Consider the following 21,486-nt stretch of genomic DNA (forward strand, 5'->3'; position numbering starts at 1 on the left):
CATGTGCGAATTACGTAAACGCTTAAAGCACTGATAGGTATCCACTCTAAATTCATGCATATTTGTAGTGGTTGCGGCTGTATAGCAGTATTTCAGGGTTCCGGGTGCGAACAGTCCCGTACATGAACCAAACAACAGCGCCTCTGCCGGATCAGTAAATACATTATAATAGCTATGGATACAACACGCACAATTTTGTGCCATCCCTCCTGAAGCCTGTTCTCTTGTGTTTTCGATTAGCGCAAGGATCATGTAATTCGCTGCCTCGCGAATACCGAAGTTTCCGGTGATTTCTCAGTGACATTAATGTTTGTTTCAATGTCCTTTTTTGTGGTATGTGCGCGCGCGTTTCTTTCAGGGACATGAAAGCAAATATTGGCTGCGTTGCTGTCACATCCGGTTAGTGCCAATGATATAGAAACGAAGACTGCGGTCAAGCCGTGAGCCGTTTGGGCTATGCACTTCTCTTCACGTACAAATGGTACGTGCAACTTTAGCAAAATAAAGCAGAGAGCTGATGACGCTTACAGCTTTTCTCTCTCTATCTCTCTCGATGTCGCCGTACTTCTTTCGGTTGCTATCCAAACCGAGTGCTCTAGCGGTGTTAGCCCGGCAGGCCAAGAAAAGCGGCGCTTGTTTATACGGAGATGCAGGTACGTGTTTGAACTGGCATAGTGTATCTCGACCTCCCAAGAACGACCTTTCCTCCTGTCTTTACTCACGGCGCTGCGTGTCGCGCGATCTCTTTCCAAACAGCACAATGACCGGTGACCGAACTTTCGCCACTATCGCCGGATCCCAAAGAGTACAGCGCGGCGGGCATTGTACTACGTGCATACGGTGACCAGCGAGGTCATCTTTGCTTGTGTATACGGAGGGATTTTATTGGAAAACAACCAGTCAGAGGGCTCTCAGTATAAGGGACTCGAAACAGGAAAAAAGGAATGAACGTAAAGTCGATGGCACTCGCGCCATTGCGAGACGCGCTCGAGTAAGAACAACGGCGACGGCACTGAGACGATGGTGACGAAGCTAACGTGCGCCGCTTCTACACAAACATCGGACAAAGGAGGTGCACGCATGACGGCGAGTCGTTTCGTATGGAAGACAAACGACGTTGCAAACGGCGTGCGCCGCTGGAACAACTGATGCGAGGAGGCAATTTCGAAGCTTGTCCGACAGGGAGCGCATACATAACGAAGTCAAAACGACGCGGAAAGTTTCTTTTTTTTTCTTTTTTTAAAGACGATGCGGACTTTTATTCCTCGCGAGCACTTTGGGGAGAAAGATAATTCGATTCGAAAGGTACGGTCGTCTCGAATGCGCGCCCGGAATGGTTTCTCTCCGTTCGACGAAGTCGAAGTGGCTTATCGCGGATGACTGCTGAAGAAGCCAAAGCGAAAACAAGACGTTTTCCATTTATGTTTCCCGCTCTCGGACCTAAAAAAAAAAAAAATGTGAGAATAAATTGGAGAGGAAACAGGTGGCCTTTTCGAACACGGACGCGTAAATCTGCTCCTAGAGGTAAACAGGAAGATCGCAGCGCACGAGTCTATGGAGGCTGAAGGGAGGAAGAGTTCAGAAAAGGTGGCACGCGGAGATTGCGAAGAGCTTGGAAAGCCGTAGAGTCGACTTTGAGCCAGTTTGCTTTGCCGTGGAAAATGGGGAAAAAGAAATGTGTAGATTTCGCGCTCCGAGAACGAACGGTGTGACTGATGCACATCGCGCGCTCGGCTGAGCTGAGTTTTTTTTTTCATACGCAGTTCGTCAGCGCAATCTTGAACGTTTAACATTGCATACGGAACTGACGCCGCCTCAGAGTGACCCAGTGACCCAGACTTCTCGTTATCAACGATACCGAAAATCCAAGTTGATGCTCAAGTAACTGAAGTGCGATTCAGAGTTATGTGGATAGTTTCGGTGTACTTAGTTAACAGTAATACCTTAAGGGCATTTAAGTACTGAATGTTTGAAATTCGAATGCAACCCAAATATTCGAGAATTGTGGCCACAGAGTATTGATTTCACATCGAATGCTTTCTACTGTTTAAAGAAACCAAATATGTGAAATTTGCATGTATTCCGTTCGTTAAAAAACGAGATTAATCTAGCTCACGCACAACGATGGGGAAGTGCAATAAAGATAGTAATTACATGTCCGGGTCAAAGGGAAACTTAGTGGACTGTTTTCAATTAGCTGCAGCGCCATACAAACAGGAGCAATTAATGAGGAAGGAGCAGGTTGCCAGCTAAATACACATTGCAGTGTTCACTGACGTGGTGCGATGTGACACTGTATGCTCACATCCTCCTAAAGAGACAATAAAAATTCTAGGGTCTTACGCGCCAAAACCACGGTATATTATGAGGCACGCCGTAGTTTAAGAGATTAATTTTGACCACCTCCAATTCCCTTATCCTCTTCAGTCCCAAGAAGGAAATTCCAGGTCAATTTATTTCAAATATGTTTATTTTGCTCTTGAGAGTACATGAAACCGGGAAAAAATTATTTCGGATGAACAATGAAAAAGCTGGCGAAATTAAATTAATTTTACGAATTAAATTTAATTGTCTCAAATTTATTTCATTAAGTTAATGAGTTGTTAAGTGCAATTTACAACACAGATTATGCATAAAAGTTGATTACAACTTCATTGAAGATCCTTCAGTATTGCTGTCACATGTACTGGATAAAAACAAACCACAGAAAAATTTGCGAGGACGAAAAAGTTGACGTTTGCTGGGAAACGCCATTTTCAAACCCGCCGTGCGTCATAGATGCTTGACATGGAGGGCCATCTCGATGAACGTTAGTAAAGTAATGCTCTCCACGCGAGAAATTCAAGTTGAAGGTAAAGAATATTTGCTTCTGAATTAGCTACGCTTGCTCGAAGCAATGACCCCAAATGAGGTCACTGGGACTTAGGTGAACTGTTATAGTTCACCTAAGTCTAAGTACATGGTTGATATTGCTTTTTGCCTTGATAGAAATCCGGCAGCCGTGGATTGGAAATGAAACCTCGTCCTCGAGATTAGCAGCGCAACACTTCAGCCGTTAATCAACCACGGCATGTGTAAAACGTGATGAAGTTGGCTAACAATTAATCGAAACAAATTCCTACATAGGCGGCCGATCTTTATTAAATGAATGGTAATTATTGAGAAGACGTTACTTAAGCTCCGTGCAACCGCTCAGGAACGAGTGCGCCTCTGTGCAACTAGAGCTATCTTTCAGCAGAAGGATTAGAAACACTTCGAACACTTAGTTTTATGTCTCCATCGGGGCTGCATTGTACTAATGTGCTCTTTTTTTAAGGCTACAGCCTTAAGTGGCTATGTTGGAGCTCTCCTTCGCGAGATTTCCGCGAGACTTCGCGCGACTTTCGCACCTCCCTCTAAAAACCCCCGTGACCTTCTCAGAAGTTATCGATTATGCCATCACGTGGCGTGATAATGACGTCATAGAAGGTCAAAATTTGTGAAAGCATCATGACGTCGTCTTGACGTGAACTGACATGGTGACATCAATTGAATACGTCGAGTGGTCAAAGGCAGGCGCATTCCGAGGCAGTGAAAGAAACACTTGATAAGGTGCAGAAGGCTTCAATGGGGGGGGGGGGGGGGGGACATTGGAACCGCCTGAGGACGTCAAGGTAATTTAATGTGTGGCTCTCACATCGCGGAACTCCATGTCTTGCAGGAAGTCTAGTAGCCGATTGTATAACTGAATTACCAAGTATGCAGCAGGCTTTCGCCTTTACATGTTACAGAGAGTGTAACATGCTACTAATTTTTCTTTAAATGTTTAGGAGCAATGAATATTCGGCAACCTGAAAATGGTAAAGGAAGTACAGTGCCAAGTAAATAGCAATAATTTTTCGTATTATAAATATCCATTAAGGTAGAAAGGTGGCCGAATGGAATCGGTTTGTGTCTCGGTCGTTTTCGCGCTGGCTTTCCAAGCATAGATATGTTTTCATACTTCAAATTCTGAGCACTCAAACATCCTAAGCCTTAAAATATTTACATGTTCCATCCTAAGCAAAGATGTCTTGTTCTTGAACTCACAACCGAGTAATAAATTGTGTCACGCGAAGCATAGTACATAAAAATAAGACAGATGCGGGATTACAAACACTCTTGAAAGTTACTTCAAAACGCCGGTAAGCTGGGCTTCTTGTTACGAAGAATACTAGTCACATACTAGACATACTAGACACACTAAACAGTGGACGCGTAACCTTAATCCATGCCCGGTTTTTGTGCTGTTTCAGCACATCCTCGTACTCAAACGTTCGGCTAAGGACCATGCTGAAGGTCATGAACTCTTCATCACGTTTCGTTATTCATGTTACCGTACCTAAAAATTTGAACTGAAATTAATGTTTCTCGTTGCTGCAAGATGTCGCGCGCCTGCTCACGCTCGTCATCAACAACTCGTACATCGTCTGTGTTCTGTGTACCCTAGGTCCCCGTCCCACTATCGCGCAGTTTACAGTGCCATGTATTTGCAATATACACTATGGCCACCCACCAGACGTAAAGGAATGTGCTAATGATGCGACAAGTAAAACACACACACACACACACACACACACACACACACACACACACACACACACACACACACACACACACACACACACACACACACACACACACACACACACACACACACGCGCGCACACGCACACGCACACACGCACACACGCACGCACGCACAAACACACACACATGCACAAAAATAATTGTGAGGAAGGCGATTCGACAAATACGTGGGGTAGTACTTTAAGGAACTTAGTTGGGAGACACTCATGCATCTACAACTCGGCATAAGGCAAGCAAACGAGTAGGGAGCCGACATGAACCCCCGTTTATGTAGGGGCCCTACAAACGAGTAGCTGGCATCACCATCCGTGCTCAGTCTCATCATCATTCGCCACCGCCGCGCCGCGCCTCTGGTGGAGCCAATGGTGCCCAGCTCGAGGCTCAAGCCAGAGAGGACTTTGACGATCTCAGCCGGGCTCGATGCCGCAGCCACCGAAACTCCCCTTCGCCTGCCGCCTCTATCCACATAAACTTGCGCCACGTCGGCCTCCATCACGTCTCCCTCACAAACATAATAGTACCTCGAAAACTCGGCAAACGGAACCTAAGAACAAAAAAACAAGTCTGAAATACGCTACCACCCTCAGAAAGCTACAACAGGGACAGCTATAGATAATACAGTGTGTTCAGATGCGCTATCGCCGGAGAGACGCGTGTCTGAGATGAAGCAGGTTCCAAGCACTGCGCCTCTTATGGTAACACCATTAAAAACTAAAGGTTTATCAATAATGGCGTATATTCTTCATAATATTTCTCGTCACTGATCGATATACAGGATGGCGTGGGTCTTGTTCGTCGGCAGGTGCGGTATCGCTGCTTGTGCGAAAGTCCCGGAGAACATGACCTGGTACCAACACAGGCAGGTCACTACGCTGGCAGCGAGATTTAGCAGAGAAGGAATCACCTGCATTGAGAAATCGAAGCTGTCAACAAACTAGGCGGTGGAGGAAAGGCACATGCTTGTGCTATGGGCCAGTATCTGTAAGCAAGCTCACAGTCCGCACTTTCATGCAAAAGTACAAAACAATCTTAGCGTAGTTGCTGACTTCTCAACGGTCGAGACCCAACTTATTACGGGTTCACGAAAATGCGATGTCATACTTTGTTGCAAGTGTTCCACGGTCGCGGATTGCAGCTACGCTGAGGTAGGTACAGACGAAAGGAACACGCGTGCGAGAGTGCTCTGACGGTTAGATGTTTTGCACGATGGTTTGAAACATGAGGCTCCTGGCCTCGAGTAAGATTGGGGTTTAAACCGACCCGTAGACAGTTTTCATTATCACGAAGATGACCTAAACAATGCGAGACATGCCATACCAAAGTAGGCCTAAATGAGCCAAGGGCTGCATAAGATCGGAAAATCGTTTGACCATCTCGCGCCTAGCCTTCCGCGCAGGGACCGAACCTGCGCTCTCGAACTGCTCGAAAGTGAAATGTTGTCGTGTCCGTTTTAATGATTCAATATGTCAATGCAAAGAAAAACAGCCATTATAAGACAGAATCAGTCGCAACAAAAAGGCGAATACGTGCAGCTCTATAAAAAATTATTGCTGACTGCAAGCGCGATTAGATGCTTTTCCGGCACGATCCAAGTGGATAAATGTAGATCTCGAATTGTTTGCATTTGGTTGCTATTGTGTCCATGTGAATGTCAGGCTTTGCATATGGACACTAATGCAATTCGGATCTAGTTTAGCAATGCCTGTTGGGAAAATTGTGTCTGCCTGTAATGTTGGGGCGGCTCCTTTCCAAAAATCAGAACGACTGTCACTAATCCCGTTAATGGGGACGGCAATCGCCGGGCGGATTCGAAGGGTTGGCGTCAAGGCCCTCCGAAAACGCACCACGAAAGCGCGGACAATTTAGAGTTGGTCCTTTGGTGCGCCAGCGAACGCCGGTTGTGGCCCAAAGACCGAGTCAGAGCCGAGAGTCGATAACACAAACGAAAACGAAATATATTCTCAGTTAAGGCAATACAAATAATACAAACACATGCACACTCGGCTGGTACCAGTTACAGCTTCACAATATAATTCAGATGGTGTTTAACACAACGGGAGCTACACAAACAGATCACACGCTACGAATGCAATCGCATGCATTACAACTATTCAACGACAGTTAAAGTCCTGAATAGATAATGGCGTATCCAGTCCACAATACTTGGACGGTAATCGAATGCTTCTCTTCAAGGAAACACTCACGCCAGCTCCAGCGTTGATCGTCGTAGCTCAACCGTCGTCGTGACTTGTCACGGCTCACACGGTGTCGTCATCGGATCCTTCCAGAACGACGAGCGACTGACCGCGCACCATCATAAACACGTCTTCTTTGGCTAACGGAGCCACACTTCGCATAACTTCACCATCACCGGGCCGACTGACTCACTCCTGTCTCGATTCTCTCACTGACTACTCTGCCTGCACTGACTGTACTGACTGCCCTCACTGACTGTACTACTCGACTCTCGTCGTTTGCACGCTTTTATCCCTTCTTCCCCGGTTTCTAGAAGCGTCGGGAGAGTTCTTCCGCGTGCAGTACAGCCGAGGCTACAGAAGGGGCGAGAGCTTTCTCGTAGGTTCGAATCGCGGCGGCATCGCTCTCGGATGCGTCACCCTTTCCTTCTAGAAAGATCCAGGCTTTGCCGGGCGTTCGATCGTGTTGACTGCGCCTGGCTCGATTGGGTGAGGAGGATGCGGCGCGCCGGCGTCTTTTGATGCTTGTTTTTTTCGTCTTTTCGCGCTTCTTGGCGAGCGGTTCGCGCCGTTCTGTCTCGTAGCAGTTTGAAAGCGGCCTCGCGCGCGCTTTATAACCCGCTAATTTGTGACAACGACTATTAGTAGGAAGTAGTCTGTGCGATGCGTGCCAGTGTTTATGTACTACAGTGCCGAAAATGAGTCCACGAAGTCTTGTCTCAGCATGTAGATAATTTGCTCTGTGCAAGACACGCGTGTGTGGTATGCTTAGAGACGTATGCGAAAGCCGTTCGGAAAGAGCACAGACCATGTCCGTGAACAGCAGGTCGGAATAGTGGTAGACCATGAGGTTGGCCGCAGACGCGCTGGGCAGAACGAATGACAAGCAGGAAGCTGTGGACACTGGCCAGGCGTAGTACATCGGTGACACGTGGTCCATGTAAGCCTGCAATAGCGCCCAACGACCATCGTCTGCATGAAACAATTCTGGCGAACAAGTAAAAACACACGGCAACGAGGTAAAGTATTCTCCGTTGGAGTTACGGAATCATTAGCCGCCGCGGTGGTGCAGTGGATACGGTGTTCGGCTGCTGACCGAAAGGTTGCGGGTTCGATCCCGGCGGTCGCATACTTGGATTTAGGTGCACGTTAAAGAACCACAGGTGGCCTACATATCCGGAGCCCTGTACTACGGCGTGCCTCATAATCATATCGTGGCTTTCGCACTTATTAGTACTAATTATGGAATCATTTGGTAGTACTACAGGTAGCGCTGTTGCTTCGGAGGACAAGGAGATGCCAGCTCCTCTGAACATTACTAGCAGCAAGAAAGTGACACGCATCACCGTGTTCGATGAATCGACAAAGATATAAAGTTAAATAAAGAAAGAATCTTCAGCTTGCGCTGCGCACACATTTTAAACACATTATGAGGCTACACCCTGTCCAACAAAGCCGTCCCTGACAAATTTTTCGTGTGCTTCCTTCCTATAACACCTTGCGTTCTCTGGCTTTCTGTTGGAAACGCTATTTGAATATAATACACGCATGCTATTAGTGATACGACAGACACTGTGAGCGAAGTGCTCACAAACAGGAATTTCGAGCAAGATAGACTACATTTATTGCTGAGGTACAAGATAACACTAAGAGGTTATAAATAAATCCCGGTGAAGACGTCCGAAAAAGTGCGTTAAATAACCTCGAGTCAATCTGGAGGACTCCGTTAAGCTACACGTCATAACCAGGCCGTAATTTGGGCAAGATAACTTCCATAACTTGAATACATTCAACCTCCTCACACTCACGTAAGTGGTCCTTATTGAGATAACTTAACTTTAGAAGATTCGACTGATTAAACGTGATTGTGCTCGCAGCACCTTACTTAAAGGTCAGTGAAAAAAAAAAAAAAAAAACACGCGAACCATTTCGAACAGCCGGTGCATGCGGACCTCGTCCATGTGACCGGGCGCCATCTGGGCTAGGACAGCCGCCCCCACGGTCAGCAAGGTCTGGTACATGAATGGGCTGCGACCTCGCCGTCCCCACTCCAAGAGGGAATCGACGAGTCCACATTTCTGCGTCAAAAACACCGCCTGAGATTCATAGAGACGCTTTGTGACATGCGAACAATGGTTAAAATACCGTGTGGCCACCTACATTGCTGTCTGATCTGAATGAGAATAAGAATAGAAAATGCACAGACTGTCAGATGCAGCTTAGGTGGCGAGCGTTCCTTCGGGAGGGGGAGGGGGGAGGTGGCAGGGAACTTATGTGTTCTGTTTTGACTTTGTTTTTGTGGGAGGGGTCAGACGAAAATTTCGCACGCTGGCGCCACCCCTCTTTATGGCCCCTTTCATCTTGATGTAATCATGTTCGAAGGTTGCCGCGCGGTCTTGACCTGAGCAGAAAGTAATTACTTCAGATGAATTTAGGCTTACGGTTAATCGACAGTAAAGGTGAAAGCACGTTGAAAAGAGGCGACAGAGTCGGTCACTCTGAAAATAGCGCGTATGAAAAGAAAAAAAAAAGTCATTATAAGCATGATTCAATAGTAAATGGCGCGTATTTGAGATCGTTTCATGCTCTATAGATAAGTTAACGCGTGTTTATATCACGTTCTGTAACCTGTACTTTACCTTGGCGGCGAACGCGATGGCGTTTCCAGAAGCCAGCACCAGTCCCAGCCCCCATGGAATGTGGGGCAGCACAGACTTCCAGTGCAGGGCGCGGTCCTTGCTGGCCATCTCCAATGCCTGCACCGGCATGAAGGCGAGAAGGAGCAGCACGAGCGCCGTGGGAGTCGCATCGGTCACCTCCCTGCAAAGAGTGAGCAGATTGGGGATCAGGTATTGACTTCACACGGGGCTGACATTCGAAGTTAGCAGTCTACTGCATGGACTCGTGTAAGAAGCCGCATCTTCAGCTTGACAGCCCGAAATTCTAAATAAGAAAACACATTGCCGTCCTGAACAAAAGCCGAGGAAAAGAAGATTACAACCGACGTATTCCGGTCGTCGAATTCCAACTAGTTGTTACCAGCTTTAATATAACAGCAATCTCCAACGCCATGTATAAAACCGGAAATGACTTCATCTACGGTTGCACTGGCGAACCGACGATAAGCACCAAAGGCGCCGATAGCGAGGACGAGTTGCCATTCGCACGGCATGCATGAAATAATGGATTTATTACGGAAAGGATAACATTCGATTTTGCGGTGGAGCGATGTCACGTAAGGTTATGGCGGATTTAATACTCGGAATGAGAAAGATTAGGTTTATAGTCGTGCTACCTTTAGCACAATCACTAGAAATTCGCCTGGCTTAAACTTACCGATTTCAGAGACGGGAATAAGATCCAAGCTCTACACGTAACAGGAGAAACTTCTGGCATGGGTAAATATTATACGCCTGAATGTCTGGCGACTTCGCATACGCCTAATCGAAATGCGAAAGAAAACACTGATACCACAGGGTTCGTTCTCGCCGTCTATCATTCCACTCATTATTTTTCATTAGCTTCGCTGTCTACTTAAATACGCAGCGACACGATTCATTGCGGAGATTTATCGGTTGTTATTTGAGAGCACTACCGTTTTACTATAACAACCTTTCTTGTTTCGTTCGTCATTGTATGGTTCCGAAGTTCTGGTGCTTCTAGTGATGTCCTGCTCATCTCCACAAACTTACGACTCTATTGCATGCCACCGCCTGAATGCCTAATCTATAGTGCCCTTGCTTTACATCCTTTATCGTGAGCACCTGCTTGTTTATCTTATCGCCATAATTCACATAATTCATTCAACGGTGTTTCTTTCTCTCTCTTTAGAACAGGATCGTCTTTCGCACAATCACACTTATCTTCCACATTGGCATTACTTTTACTTGATTATCATAAAATTATTCTGGTCTACGTTTTGTGTTATGAAAAAAAAAAAGATAGCAGAACAAGTAAGTATTTAAGAACGTGTCTCAATTCAATGGTTTGTCGCTGTTTTGTCTGTCACCCCACCTGTCCTTTAGACCACTGTTGCAGTACAATAGATTTTAGATTTCACAGCCAGCGAACTTAGCGCGGTTGTTCCTTTTACATCACTTAAGAAGGCCTACAGTTTCTTTTAGGGCGTCTGCGTAAGTGGCTAAGTTGAATTAAGCACGAGAAATAGTGTTAGGCAATACATGGGAATTGCGTTGGCGGTCGCATGACTCGTGACTTGAGGACCATCAACGGCTCATTAACTCATGCGCTATGTGTACCTACTTGTTGGTGAACCCTACTGCTTGCGACGCAAAGGTAATTCAATATTGATGTTGTTAATATACCCACACGAAACGAAACGGCCAAAAAGAGCGTGCAGTCAGCCACAAGTATTAAGAGACTCCGACTTCATGAGAAGTGTTCATTTCTACACTGTGGAGGGTAAGGACGCTAACTTTTTGTCGCACGAATGTCATTTTTATTGAATGAATATCACACAGACTAAAATTTCAAATTGTAGGCCTAGGCATCCCAACTATTTTCTTTATTGGACGGCATGCGAAACGTCCTGGCTCGTATTCTCTGTATTACGCAATGGTACGTGTAAGGCAGGGCGTGTTCCTCGTTTGGCGAATGAAGCAGGTGATTAAGTAGGTAGTGCAACGAGTGTTAACACGTACGTTTGCACGTTCAGGAACGACGTCCATCCGGGAAAGAAGACGGGCTCCCGCGTGAACAGAATCAGCACGAACAGGACGAAGAAGAACGCCATGATGCCTTCCCAGGGCCTGCGTACGCGCGACGTTGGACAACGTTTCGCGACAAGAACCACAATTTAAAATAATTATCCCACGTTCGCATAATATCACCGTCCAAATGGAATGCCATTTACTTACAATGATGTGCTTTTATGAGGCATTCCAAGCACGGTGCGGTGTTGCGCAAAATACATCACTACAATTTCTCAGCACCGTTTTGTGGAAGGCGGCTCCATTAAAGGGGCCCTGCAACACCTTTCTTTGTTATATTGGAATAGTCCCATTATTGACGTATGACTCTTCACCAGCCATATGCCGCAAAAATTTTTCGAATCCGTCAAGTCTAAGTGGTGTTACCAAATTATAGAGATCACGTTCCGCGGCTTTCTCTCTCAACTCAACGCAGCGAGCGCGCGGAAAGCTGCGCGCGGCGTGAGGGGAGGGAGGGAGGGCGGAGGTGCGAGGAGGCGACGTCAGCGCCGGCGGCATTTTTTTCATTTTTTTCTCTCTGGCGTCTCGGCGCAACCACGTGGTCTGTGCCGCCACTTCCGGTCGGCTTGCGTCGTTCTCGTCGAGCGGAGGCGATCGCGCTGTGTATCGCGCGTGCTTGAAAACTGCGCGTCGGTTTGGTAATGTTGGGTGTGCACCTCGAACGCCGTAGTGTTTTCATCGCTCTGCCAACCATGGAAGCAAACGTGCGCGCTCGTTTGGAACGAATGACAGCTGAGATCGGTTTCGGCCCATACTCCGATACACCGCCTCGTAAGACGGCACTGGCAGACGACCCCGAAGCGCCGCCATTACCGGACGCCAGCATTGTTATCGGAGACACGCTGCGCCCGTGCCTCGGTCGGTCGTGAGAACGTGCCGACGATGCAATTCTCAGCTGACGAGGCAACACTCGAACGGCTGCCACTCTCAACGGCAACCGGCGATGGTCAAAAGCACAGAAATATTCACGTTTTCGGCACTGCGCATGGCGAAGAAAACGGAACCACGCAACTACGAGCAGACGAGCTGTCGGTGAGACCGGAAGTGCTAATATTAATGTTTGTTCGGTGTTTTTAACGCGATAACATAATATAAACATACATATTATCTGCTTATTGAACTCAAAATTAACAACGAAAGTAATAATGAGGGTTTTATCGTGATTATAACATCAGCCAATGGTGGAACTGCCGACAATCGCGTCATATTTTGCGGACTAATACATGATTTGTCGAGAGAAGAGGGAGCGATTTTCAGCTGACTTTGAGAATTTATTGTAAATTCCAGGCCGTGCGCATCGCTATAATATTTGGCTCGCGTGTTCTCGGGAGCCTCGACTACCGATCGGCAGCGCTTTTTGAGCATGCTCGAAAAGTGTTGCAGGGCCCCTTTAAGATATGCGACTCATACGTCAAGCATTGCTAGAAGTAGAAGGTAAACTGCTTCAAAGTTAAGGTGGTTCTCTTTCGGGGCCTCGCAGCTTATCTTTATCTTTTTTATGTTACTCCGCGTAACACATACAGCACAACGCTGGGTGTTATCTCTTACGAATGTATCTGCCGAATTCAGCTGGGTCTGTATACTTTTGTTATCTCTTATGCCATTTCAAGTTACATTGCCAGAACCGCCACGTGGTCTAGTGGTTATGGTGCTTATGGTTCGGCCGGTATCGAATCCCAGCCGCGGCGGCCGTATTTTCGATGTAGGCGAAAACGTTTGAGGCCCGTGTACTTAGATTTAGGTGCACGTTAAAGAACTCCAGGTGGTCGAAATTTCCGGAGCCCTCCACTACGGCATACCTCATAATCGTACCGTGGTTTTGGGACCTTAAACCCAATTATTAGAAATCACATTGCAGAAAACAGTGTTGCAGAACGCGGTCATACTTATGTACATGAAAAAAAAATGCAGGAATTTTGGACTTAGTTGCGCAGAGCTTGGCACAGCGAATCTGGTTGATCTTCAGCTCGTCGTGACGCAGCACGGGAATCACAACGACGGCGGGGATCGCATCCAACGTGCTTGGCCGAAGAAGCGGCAGCCAAGAGACGGCGACGGGCGGATCCTGAATACGCGCAAGGCTTGCCTTTCTGAATGGTTTGAAATCGCTGTCCCTGAGCCACGGTTACGGTGTAAGAAACTGTGGCTCAGGCCGTAGCCAGGAATTTTTTTCGGGAGGTGGAGGGGGGGAGGATTTGCTGAAAACCTTGACAATTTAAGAAAAACACCTATTTTTATTATTTAGTTTTGGTAAAACACCCATCTCCGTCAAGATTCCGGGGAAAGGGGGGGGGGCTAACCCCCCCCCCCCCCCGTGGCGACGGGCCTGCTGTGGCGGTTGCTATGGCGCCAGCCCGGCGGCTGCGGATTGGCTATTTTTAGCAACAGTGCAGCAGGGACTTTTTGTTAACGGACGTCTTAGTGCCAGCTGTAACAGATTCGCTGTTACCTATATTTCCGGAAGTTTACCACTTATAGCCGCGAACAGAAGAATTATAAAAGTAGCGTCTTAGCACGGCCACGCTTCAACGCTACTAAAAATAGCGTTCAAGCAAGGTCGTTGTCTAATGCAATCTAGCAAAAAGCATTGGCTCCTCTATCTTCAGCCGCGCTTCCAACCACGCTTCATGCTGGATTGTAGTGCCTTTTATTGAATGACTCTTTGAATTGTCACGCACGTAGAATCGCGGTGCTGCTGTATATATATATATATATATATATATATATATATATATATATATATATATATATATATATATATATATATATATATATATATATATATATATATATATATATAAATATATATATATCTATATATATATATGGCTTGAATCCTACTGCGTTGAGTTAAGTTATTTTGATCGCTCGTTTATCTCCAATGCCCGTGCACGCATTGTACAAGATCCACAACGGAAACGAACTCGTGGGCAGCCGCAATTTTCCAAGAAATCTTTACGTTAAGGACATGGTTTGCGTTCCTCGAAATACCGTTTCATTTATCTGAAAGTGTGAATTGCACATAATGCAGCTGAAAAGGCGCTTTCGGGTTCCAAGAACCATGCTACTGATGCTTTCAGTGAATGAAATACTGGGAAGAAGATAAGAAAGAAAGAACAGCAAAACGACGAAACAAGATAGAATGTTATGTAGCGACGGGTCGCTAATTGACCACGCAAAGTAAATAAGTATCTTTCTTAGTTTTTGAGGCATACATACTTGCACGATAAGCTTATCTCGCTCTCTGAAATATCGAACAATCATATAAATAGAACATATAATAGGGCGAAGTAATTACAGAAGAAGCCACTTCTGTGTATTACTGCGACATGAAGTTAGTTTTGAGCGACTGTTAATATTTTCATAAGCTTCAGACAATTAAAGAAGAAGAAAGTGAAAGTGTAGGAACGTACATTTTCTCATTGGCGCGAGCAGAAAACTTCCAGCAACATCAAGACGCCCGTAACGCTCAGCGCTATCTATTCAGTGTATATTATCGAACGCGGCTGCAAAGTCGCTGGGGAGTTCGGCTAATAAAAATGATTATTGGGGTTTTACGTTGTCCCAAAACCACGATATGATTATGAGAGGTGCCGTAGTGGAAGGCTCCGGAAATACCAACCACCTGGGGTCCTTTAACGTGCTCCTAAATATAAGCAAGCGGGCCTCTAGCATTTCGCCTCCGTCGAAATTCGGCAGCCGCGGCCGGGATACGATCCCGCGACCTTCGGGTGAGCAGTCAAGCACCATAACCACTAGACCACCGCAGCAGGCAGGGGAGTTCGACAGATTGTCATGGGTTCGATTCCCGCTCATAGCGGCGCATTCCACTGGAAGCGAACTGCATACAACCTTTTCTAAAAAATTCAGGCGTTACAACCCTATCCATACCGTCGTTACACAAGCACACTGCACGCTAAAAGCGCTCACGCCCCCTAGTACACTCCGATTTATCCGATATACATACTGAACGCCTAAAATATAGATGGCTTGCACTGACGTCACTGAAAGTGCCGTGTTGGAGTACTAGCATGTGAAGACGCGATGTTGCGATGTCGCATTAACGTTATCAAAACATCACACGCAGGTTCCTTCCATTATTCACGCACAGAGAAGTTCCTGCCACGTCGTTTTCACATAGACGCAGCTTGTTTGACATCAAAGCTGCCATAGTGCAGTCCCAGTTCCTGTAAGAAGCTGCGTCTATGACGTCACGTGCAAGCCATCTATAACGTGGTCGCAATAAAGACGTTGATACGGACGCCACCTAAAAAAACAAGAAGCCTCTGTGAGCAGGCTGATAACACTCACGACATCCACGACTCGTTTTTGTGTTGAACTCGGAGCATAGCCTTTAATTCACGGCGCTGGCGGAGGGTGTCGGGGGAGTAAATGCGTCTGAAACACAAAAGAAAGAAAAGAAGGTGCCAACAACAGCGCGAGTTATAGCAGAGCTATTCCATGAATTCGGGGTACAAGCAAATCGAGCATGCCTACAGCCATATACTACTGCCTACAAATGATAAAGACACGAGATTGCCATCTGGAAGCGTAAACGCATCGCTGACCACACGAATCGCTGCAGGTCTTAATGATGACGCCATCCTTTAGAACAAATGCTGTCACACACACCAGCGCACTCAATGGTCATATAATTAAAAAAAATTAAGGCAGCATCGCACTAGTGGTGCCAAGCATGAAGGACGTGCGGAGGTGAGCAGCCTTCTTTGTTTCTCTTCGGTTTTCTCTTTCCTTCCTTTTCTCTTTTCCTGAATTTTCTGTCTAATCTTTCTCTCTTTTTTTGTATTTATTTCTATTTTTCTTCCTATTTTCCCCTTTCTTTTTATTTCTCGCTTCCTTCCTCTTTTTAATTTATTTATATACGTGGTTTTGCCTGCACGCCAAGCGAAGAGAGCATACGACAGCATACGACAGCCCGGGCCCCTCAATTGCTCCGCATTTGATATCATCATCAAGGCTCTCGAAGAACAAGAGGGAGAAGACTTCTCCTTAGCGCGAGCGCGCTCTCAAGATGCTACAGATGCATATGCTACACGTGGTTTTGCCAGCATTACGCCAAGCTACAAGAGACGACGACAACATACGACAGCCCGAGCCCCTAAAGTGCTCCGCACTCAATCTTGCCGCACGCGCAAAACTGGCGAAGCGGGAGAGAGTGAAGCTTCCAGAGGAGGAAAACCGCGTATAGCTATGCAGTGCAACGGGAGGAGAGGTGGAAGAGAGTAAATGCATAGCATAGGTAGCGAGGAAGTGGGAAAGAGAAGTTAGGGAAATGAGGAGGGGAGAAGGTACAGCTTAGCCACGCATATTACGTTATATCAAAGGAATAGGAAAGGGAAGTGAGGACGAGGAGGAGTGTTGTGAGGGAGGGTATGGCATAGTTTAACATAGTGGACGAGGGAGGCGAGGTGGAGGCTGCAGACGTGCTTGGGAAGATCACCACTGCTTCCTCAGTCTTCCCACCACCAGTGCGTAGCTGCCCCAATATTTTTTCTTTCATCAACTTCACTTCGCTGCCTCTAATTACGCTCATCCGGAAAGTCGGCCCGTGCTGAAGGCGATGCGAACAGCAGCAAAAATGGCAGAAACTACCATCTGGTGCAGAGCGTTTGTTTGTCTCTTCTGGTGTGATCCTTGCGTCAACGTGCTCTACCACATCCCGTCATCACATCTGGTTCTCAAAGCTTAGTAGGATGGCAGTTTGGGCTAGTTGGTGTCCCGTTATTAACCCTTTCGGACGCTATGATAATTGTGTACATCACGTGTTTTTGCTAGTTGTGTCGACTAGGAGCTAAGAAAGAGCAAGGTACACTGAGGTTTCCATGAATTGAACCTCCTTCCTAATATATGTGTCCTCATTTAACTTCATTTCTTGGTGTACCGTTGCACATGATCGCTTTTCTGAAGCCACTACCATGGTCGACGAGTTGTTCGACGTGATGCTTCCCGCAACGCACGTCAAAAGAATAATTTTTCTTTCCTCAACATGAAGAAAACCAAGAGCGAATTTGCACTATATTTATAGCCTGAGATGTTATTCCATATATATGCAAAAACAGAACGTGAATGGCTTCTGGATAAATAGATATTTAATGAGAACTTAATCTGAATTAATTACTATAAAACACATATTTCAATATAATGAGAAATGATTTTGCTGCAGTAGATTATCGAGTGTCTTGAGATAATGTTGTGTCAATTTGATGCATTTGCAGACAGTTCTTCATAGGTGGCGTATCAAAGGGTTAACGGCCTGTCGTTTGTCCGCCCGAGTCCACGTCGTCCTTTTAGCGCTTCACCGCGTCGTTAATACTGGTGCTTATCAACTAAATTCCTTTAGCGCGTTCATGCTCCTTACTGTTCGCGTAATTATATTAACTGATGGATAGACGTACTTCTCCAAAGAAATCGTTGACGTGTTAGCCGTAACCCCGACACTGCACGAAACATTCGTTGCCTCATGAACCAGTCTAGCTACCCAGCGTTTCCCAACCACTTTCCGAGTTTCGTGGAATCGATAGTTTTCAATCCTGTTTCTTCGATTCAACGCTTATGCAATCCCTTACGTTGCAATGCCCGGCATTCTCAGTTCCACGTCGCCCATTTAATTGGAACAGTTTTTCAACTAGCGCAGATATTCCTCGTGCTATTCCACTCCTTTTGACATAACTTGCACGTACTTAGGGGCTTCGCGAGATGCACGCGTTAGGGCGAAACACTCCGTTTTCACTTGTGTTCGTAGCAGCCGAAATATATGCTCACAGGCGGCGCAGGTAGACGAAATGCACGTAAGCCACGTTCAGGGCCATAAGGACGACCACGCAGGGACCATTCCCAGCCAACCAGAAAAAGGCGGACGGCGCGCTCTTCTCGTCCAGATGGCTGCAAGCAAGTGTACAGGCTGTTTAATAACGCGGTCCTTTTGAAAGAGCCACGTTTCGAGACCTAAATTTTAGGGCTAATAGGTGCCCGGCTCGGTGCACACTCCGTTCGTTTACGTGGTGCCGATATGTTCTTGCGTCATATCCATCGTATCCGCCGTACAATGTTCTTGCCGTGTAAACGCATATACTGTATCGATTTATTACACTCTAAGAAAAAAAAAGATTGTAGGTGACTCTTTTCGGAGGGTACTGACTTGTCACGTATACGACTCTCTTTAAAGAGTCACGGTGACTCTCTTGGTGGGTCAGAGTCAGCGCGCTCTAGGAGCGTACTCTGAACCTCTAGGAAGAGTGGAAGGACTCTTATCCGAAGGATCACGTTACCACTTATGAGGGAGTCAGACGACTCTTGCCGGTAACACTCCTACGGGGGTCAAATGACCCACACCGAAGTGTCAAGCGACTCTAAGCTACTCATTTGACCCTTGCTCTACTTCTGCGCGACTACTGTTGAATATAGTGAAGTATTCATTTTAAGCAAGTTCAATAATACTTGCCGTTCTGCGCAGCGACTGCAAAAAAAGAATAGTTCAACTTTAGCATTATTTTAATAAAACTCGTCAAAACAATGTACCTTTTAAAGCAGAGTAATCTAGAAGAAAGCGCGAAAAGATGGTCTGTGATTTCCAATTAGGAAGTTTAGGTATTCCTCAGTTACACGCTTATATGAGTATAGCCAACTAAAATGTGTGACTGATGTGCATAGTGTCATATGGCGCAAAACAAACTGCAGAATTTGGCATCATGTCTCAATATTTATTCCTTGTGATCAAGAATAAATGAAAAAGTTGTGACGGCTGGAGGCATCAGACTTGCGACTTGCTAGGCTATCGCTCCTTTTCAGCGTGAGCACCATGAAAAACGGTATCTGAAAAGCAGAACCTGATATCATACTGAGAAAATGAAATTGCAGTAAATGTTTGCAAAATCTACACAATAAGTAGTTCACACGGACATAATGAAGGCTCACAACAAAACAACAAATGCAAACAGGCATGGTAAGGAACTAAGTTTTTTGCCGTTATCATGTAAAACACATCTTGCAAATAGTAGATTTTGTAACACGTCACTTGGTGACAAACTTGCAGCACGAGATCATGTGAGCCTTTTTTAAACAACAAACGAAATTGGTTTCGGCTCCTTTGCGGGGCGCCACTCACCTCTTTCTCTACATCGTTTTTTCCAACCAAAGGAAATGTAGGACCGACTGCCTCGTTTCGTTGACAGGGCGAACGCCGCTGTTGATTTTTCCATCATGAGCGGTGAGGCGCCAGACCATAGCGACACCTTCGTTTCCCCGAGTATGACTGTCAACTGGAGTGAAGAGGCGGCAGAAGTGATCCGGGATTCTGGGAATAACCAAAACATACACACTGATTATTTGTATTTAAAACCACCGTTTGTTCAACACACTGTTGCTCTACACACATCCGACACGAGTGTTTCGTTCGAAATAATTTCGCAACGAAAACAAATTTTCACGTAAAAGGCAGCAGGAACCTCGTTTCGCAATAGGCACTGACTATGAACGAATGAATGCACTTCTTTTCTGAGAAATCGCTTCAAAATTTGGTTTCAGAATAAGCACGGCTTTGTGCCGGCATATTTCGACACCCACGCACATTCTCCGGCAGTCAGGGGCACGCTGTGAGCGGTTACTGACTGCATGCTTTACAAACGTAACCCATCCTTAAATACTCAGTAAACACATGCGAGTACGAGCGCCCGAAGGACACCCAGCGCGCGCGGACGCCGTGTACGTGGAGACCAGACATTTCGTACGCTAGAATTACCGCACATAGCTCTCGCAGTCACGTACACTCAATAAATTCTGTTATAACGCCGAACGTCATCGCAGTGTAGGCAAACCATGAAAACAGCAAACAGAAACGAGGGACGACAAGAGTGCACGGCGGCGGCCGCAACAACGCGCACCGTCTAAAGTCTCGAGCCTTTTCACCTTACCGGCGAGGCGTGTCCAACTTATGTGACTAGCGCGTAAGTGCTGGAAGCATCGTACTATATCTTCACCTCAAACTACCGTCTTTTAAGCCAACAAAAACCATTATATATAGTGCATCTAAGCGTTCCGTGCACAGACTTTTTTCACCTTCCCACGCGTGGATGCACGCTGCACACTCAAGGTTGATGGAAATGTTGTTGTGAAGTAGACTAAAGCGCATCTCAAAACGACGTCTCGCACCTTCAGCAGTGCAGACACAATGTGCGATAAGCAAAAAAATGACCTTTGATAATTGTTTGCATCGCTCATTTTATGGGAGCTTGTACAACGCGCATAACGGTGTCAACTCGTTAACAGACAGTTTATTGGGGCATCCGCAACAGCCTCGTGGACGCAGGCTGCTGTTGGAAATGGCTGGCAGATAACTTCCTCAGAGCTGCTGCAGACGCCCACCTAAAGCTGTATAATTAGTACCTACGAAAGTAGTACACTCACATTTAACAGGCGCACGTTGTCCGTGTCCGCAGCTCCATGAGTACTCCGCCCTCCAAGCGTGACTTCGAGCACGGAGCATGGCGTCAACGCCACCGAAGATGCCCATGTTTGCTCGAACACAAACTACACGACAGGCAACTGACGCAACCGGGCAACCGATGCAACGCATTCCAAAAGACCGAGCAGCTGAGAGAGGAGGCGGAGGCACCGCGCCATAACGGCGCCGAACAGCAAACGCGCGATATGTATGGGGTATACGACGGCGCCTCATCACGGAAGCCAATCGAAAACGCGCTTCAGGAGAGTGCAGCGACTCCTGCCGAAATGCTAACTCTCTTTCTCTGCCTATACCTTCCAAAAGGGGTGAAATGGACACCCGAAGACAGGCACGGTGTCGTGACCCTCTTTGATTCTTTTTTTTTTTAGAGTGTAGAAGAAAAACGATTTATTAATAGAAGCACTAAGCAAACACGACAAGGCGTAGAAATACATTGAAGCGACCCGACCGGCTCCAGTCGGCGTTCGCGCCG

At 46.5% G+C, this 21,486-nt stretch overlaps 1 protein-coding gene across 1 annotated transcript in view; it reads right to left on the bottom strand.

Moving 5' to 3' along the window:
- Positions 1 to 5,218: 5,218 nt before the first annotated feature.
- The window catches only part of LOC125758078 (uncharacterized), a 21,792-nt gene continuing 5,524 nt past the window's right edge, over positions 5,219 to 21,486 (bottom strand). Inside the window, exon 3 of the mRNA XM_049414835.1 lies at positions 5,219 to 5,512. Coding sequence (XP_049270792.1) covers positions 5,366 to 5,512 — 147 coding nt within the window. The 3' untranslated portion in view covers positions 5,219 to 5,365. The remainder of the gene's footprint in view (positions 5,513 to 21,486) is intronic.

Source organism: Rhipicephalus sanguineus, chromosome 4, assembly GCF_013339695.2.
Source record: "Rhipicephalus sanguineus isolate Rsan-2018 chromosome 4, BIME_Rsan_1.4, whole genome shotgun sequence".
Taxonomy (NCBI): Eukaryota; Metazoa; Arthropoda; class Arachnida; order Ixodida; family Ixodidae; genus Rhipicephalus; species Rhipicephalus sanguineus.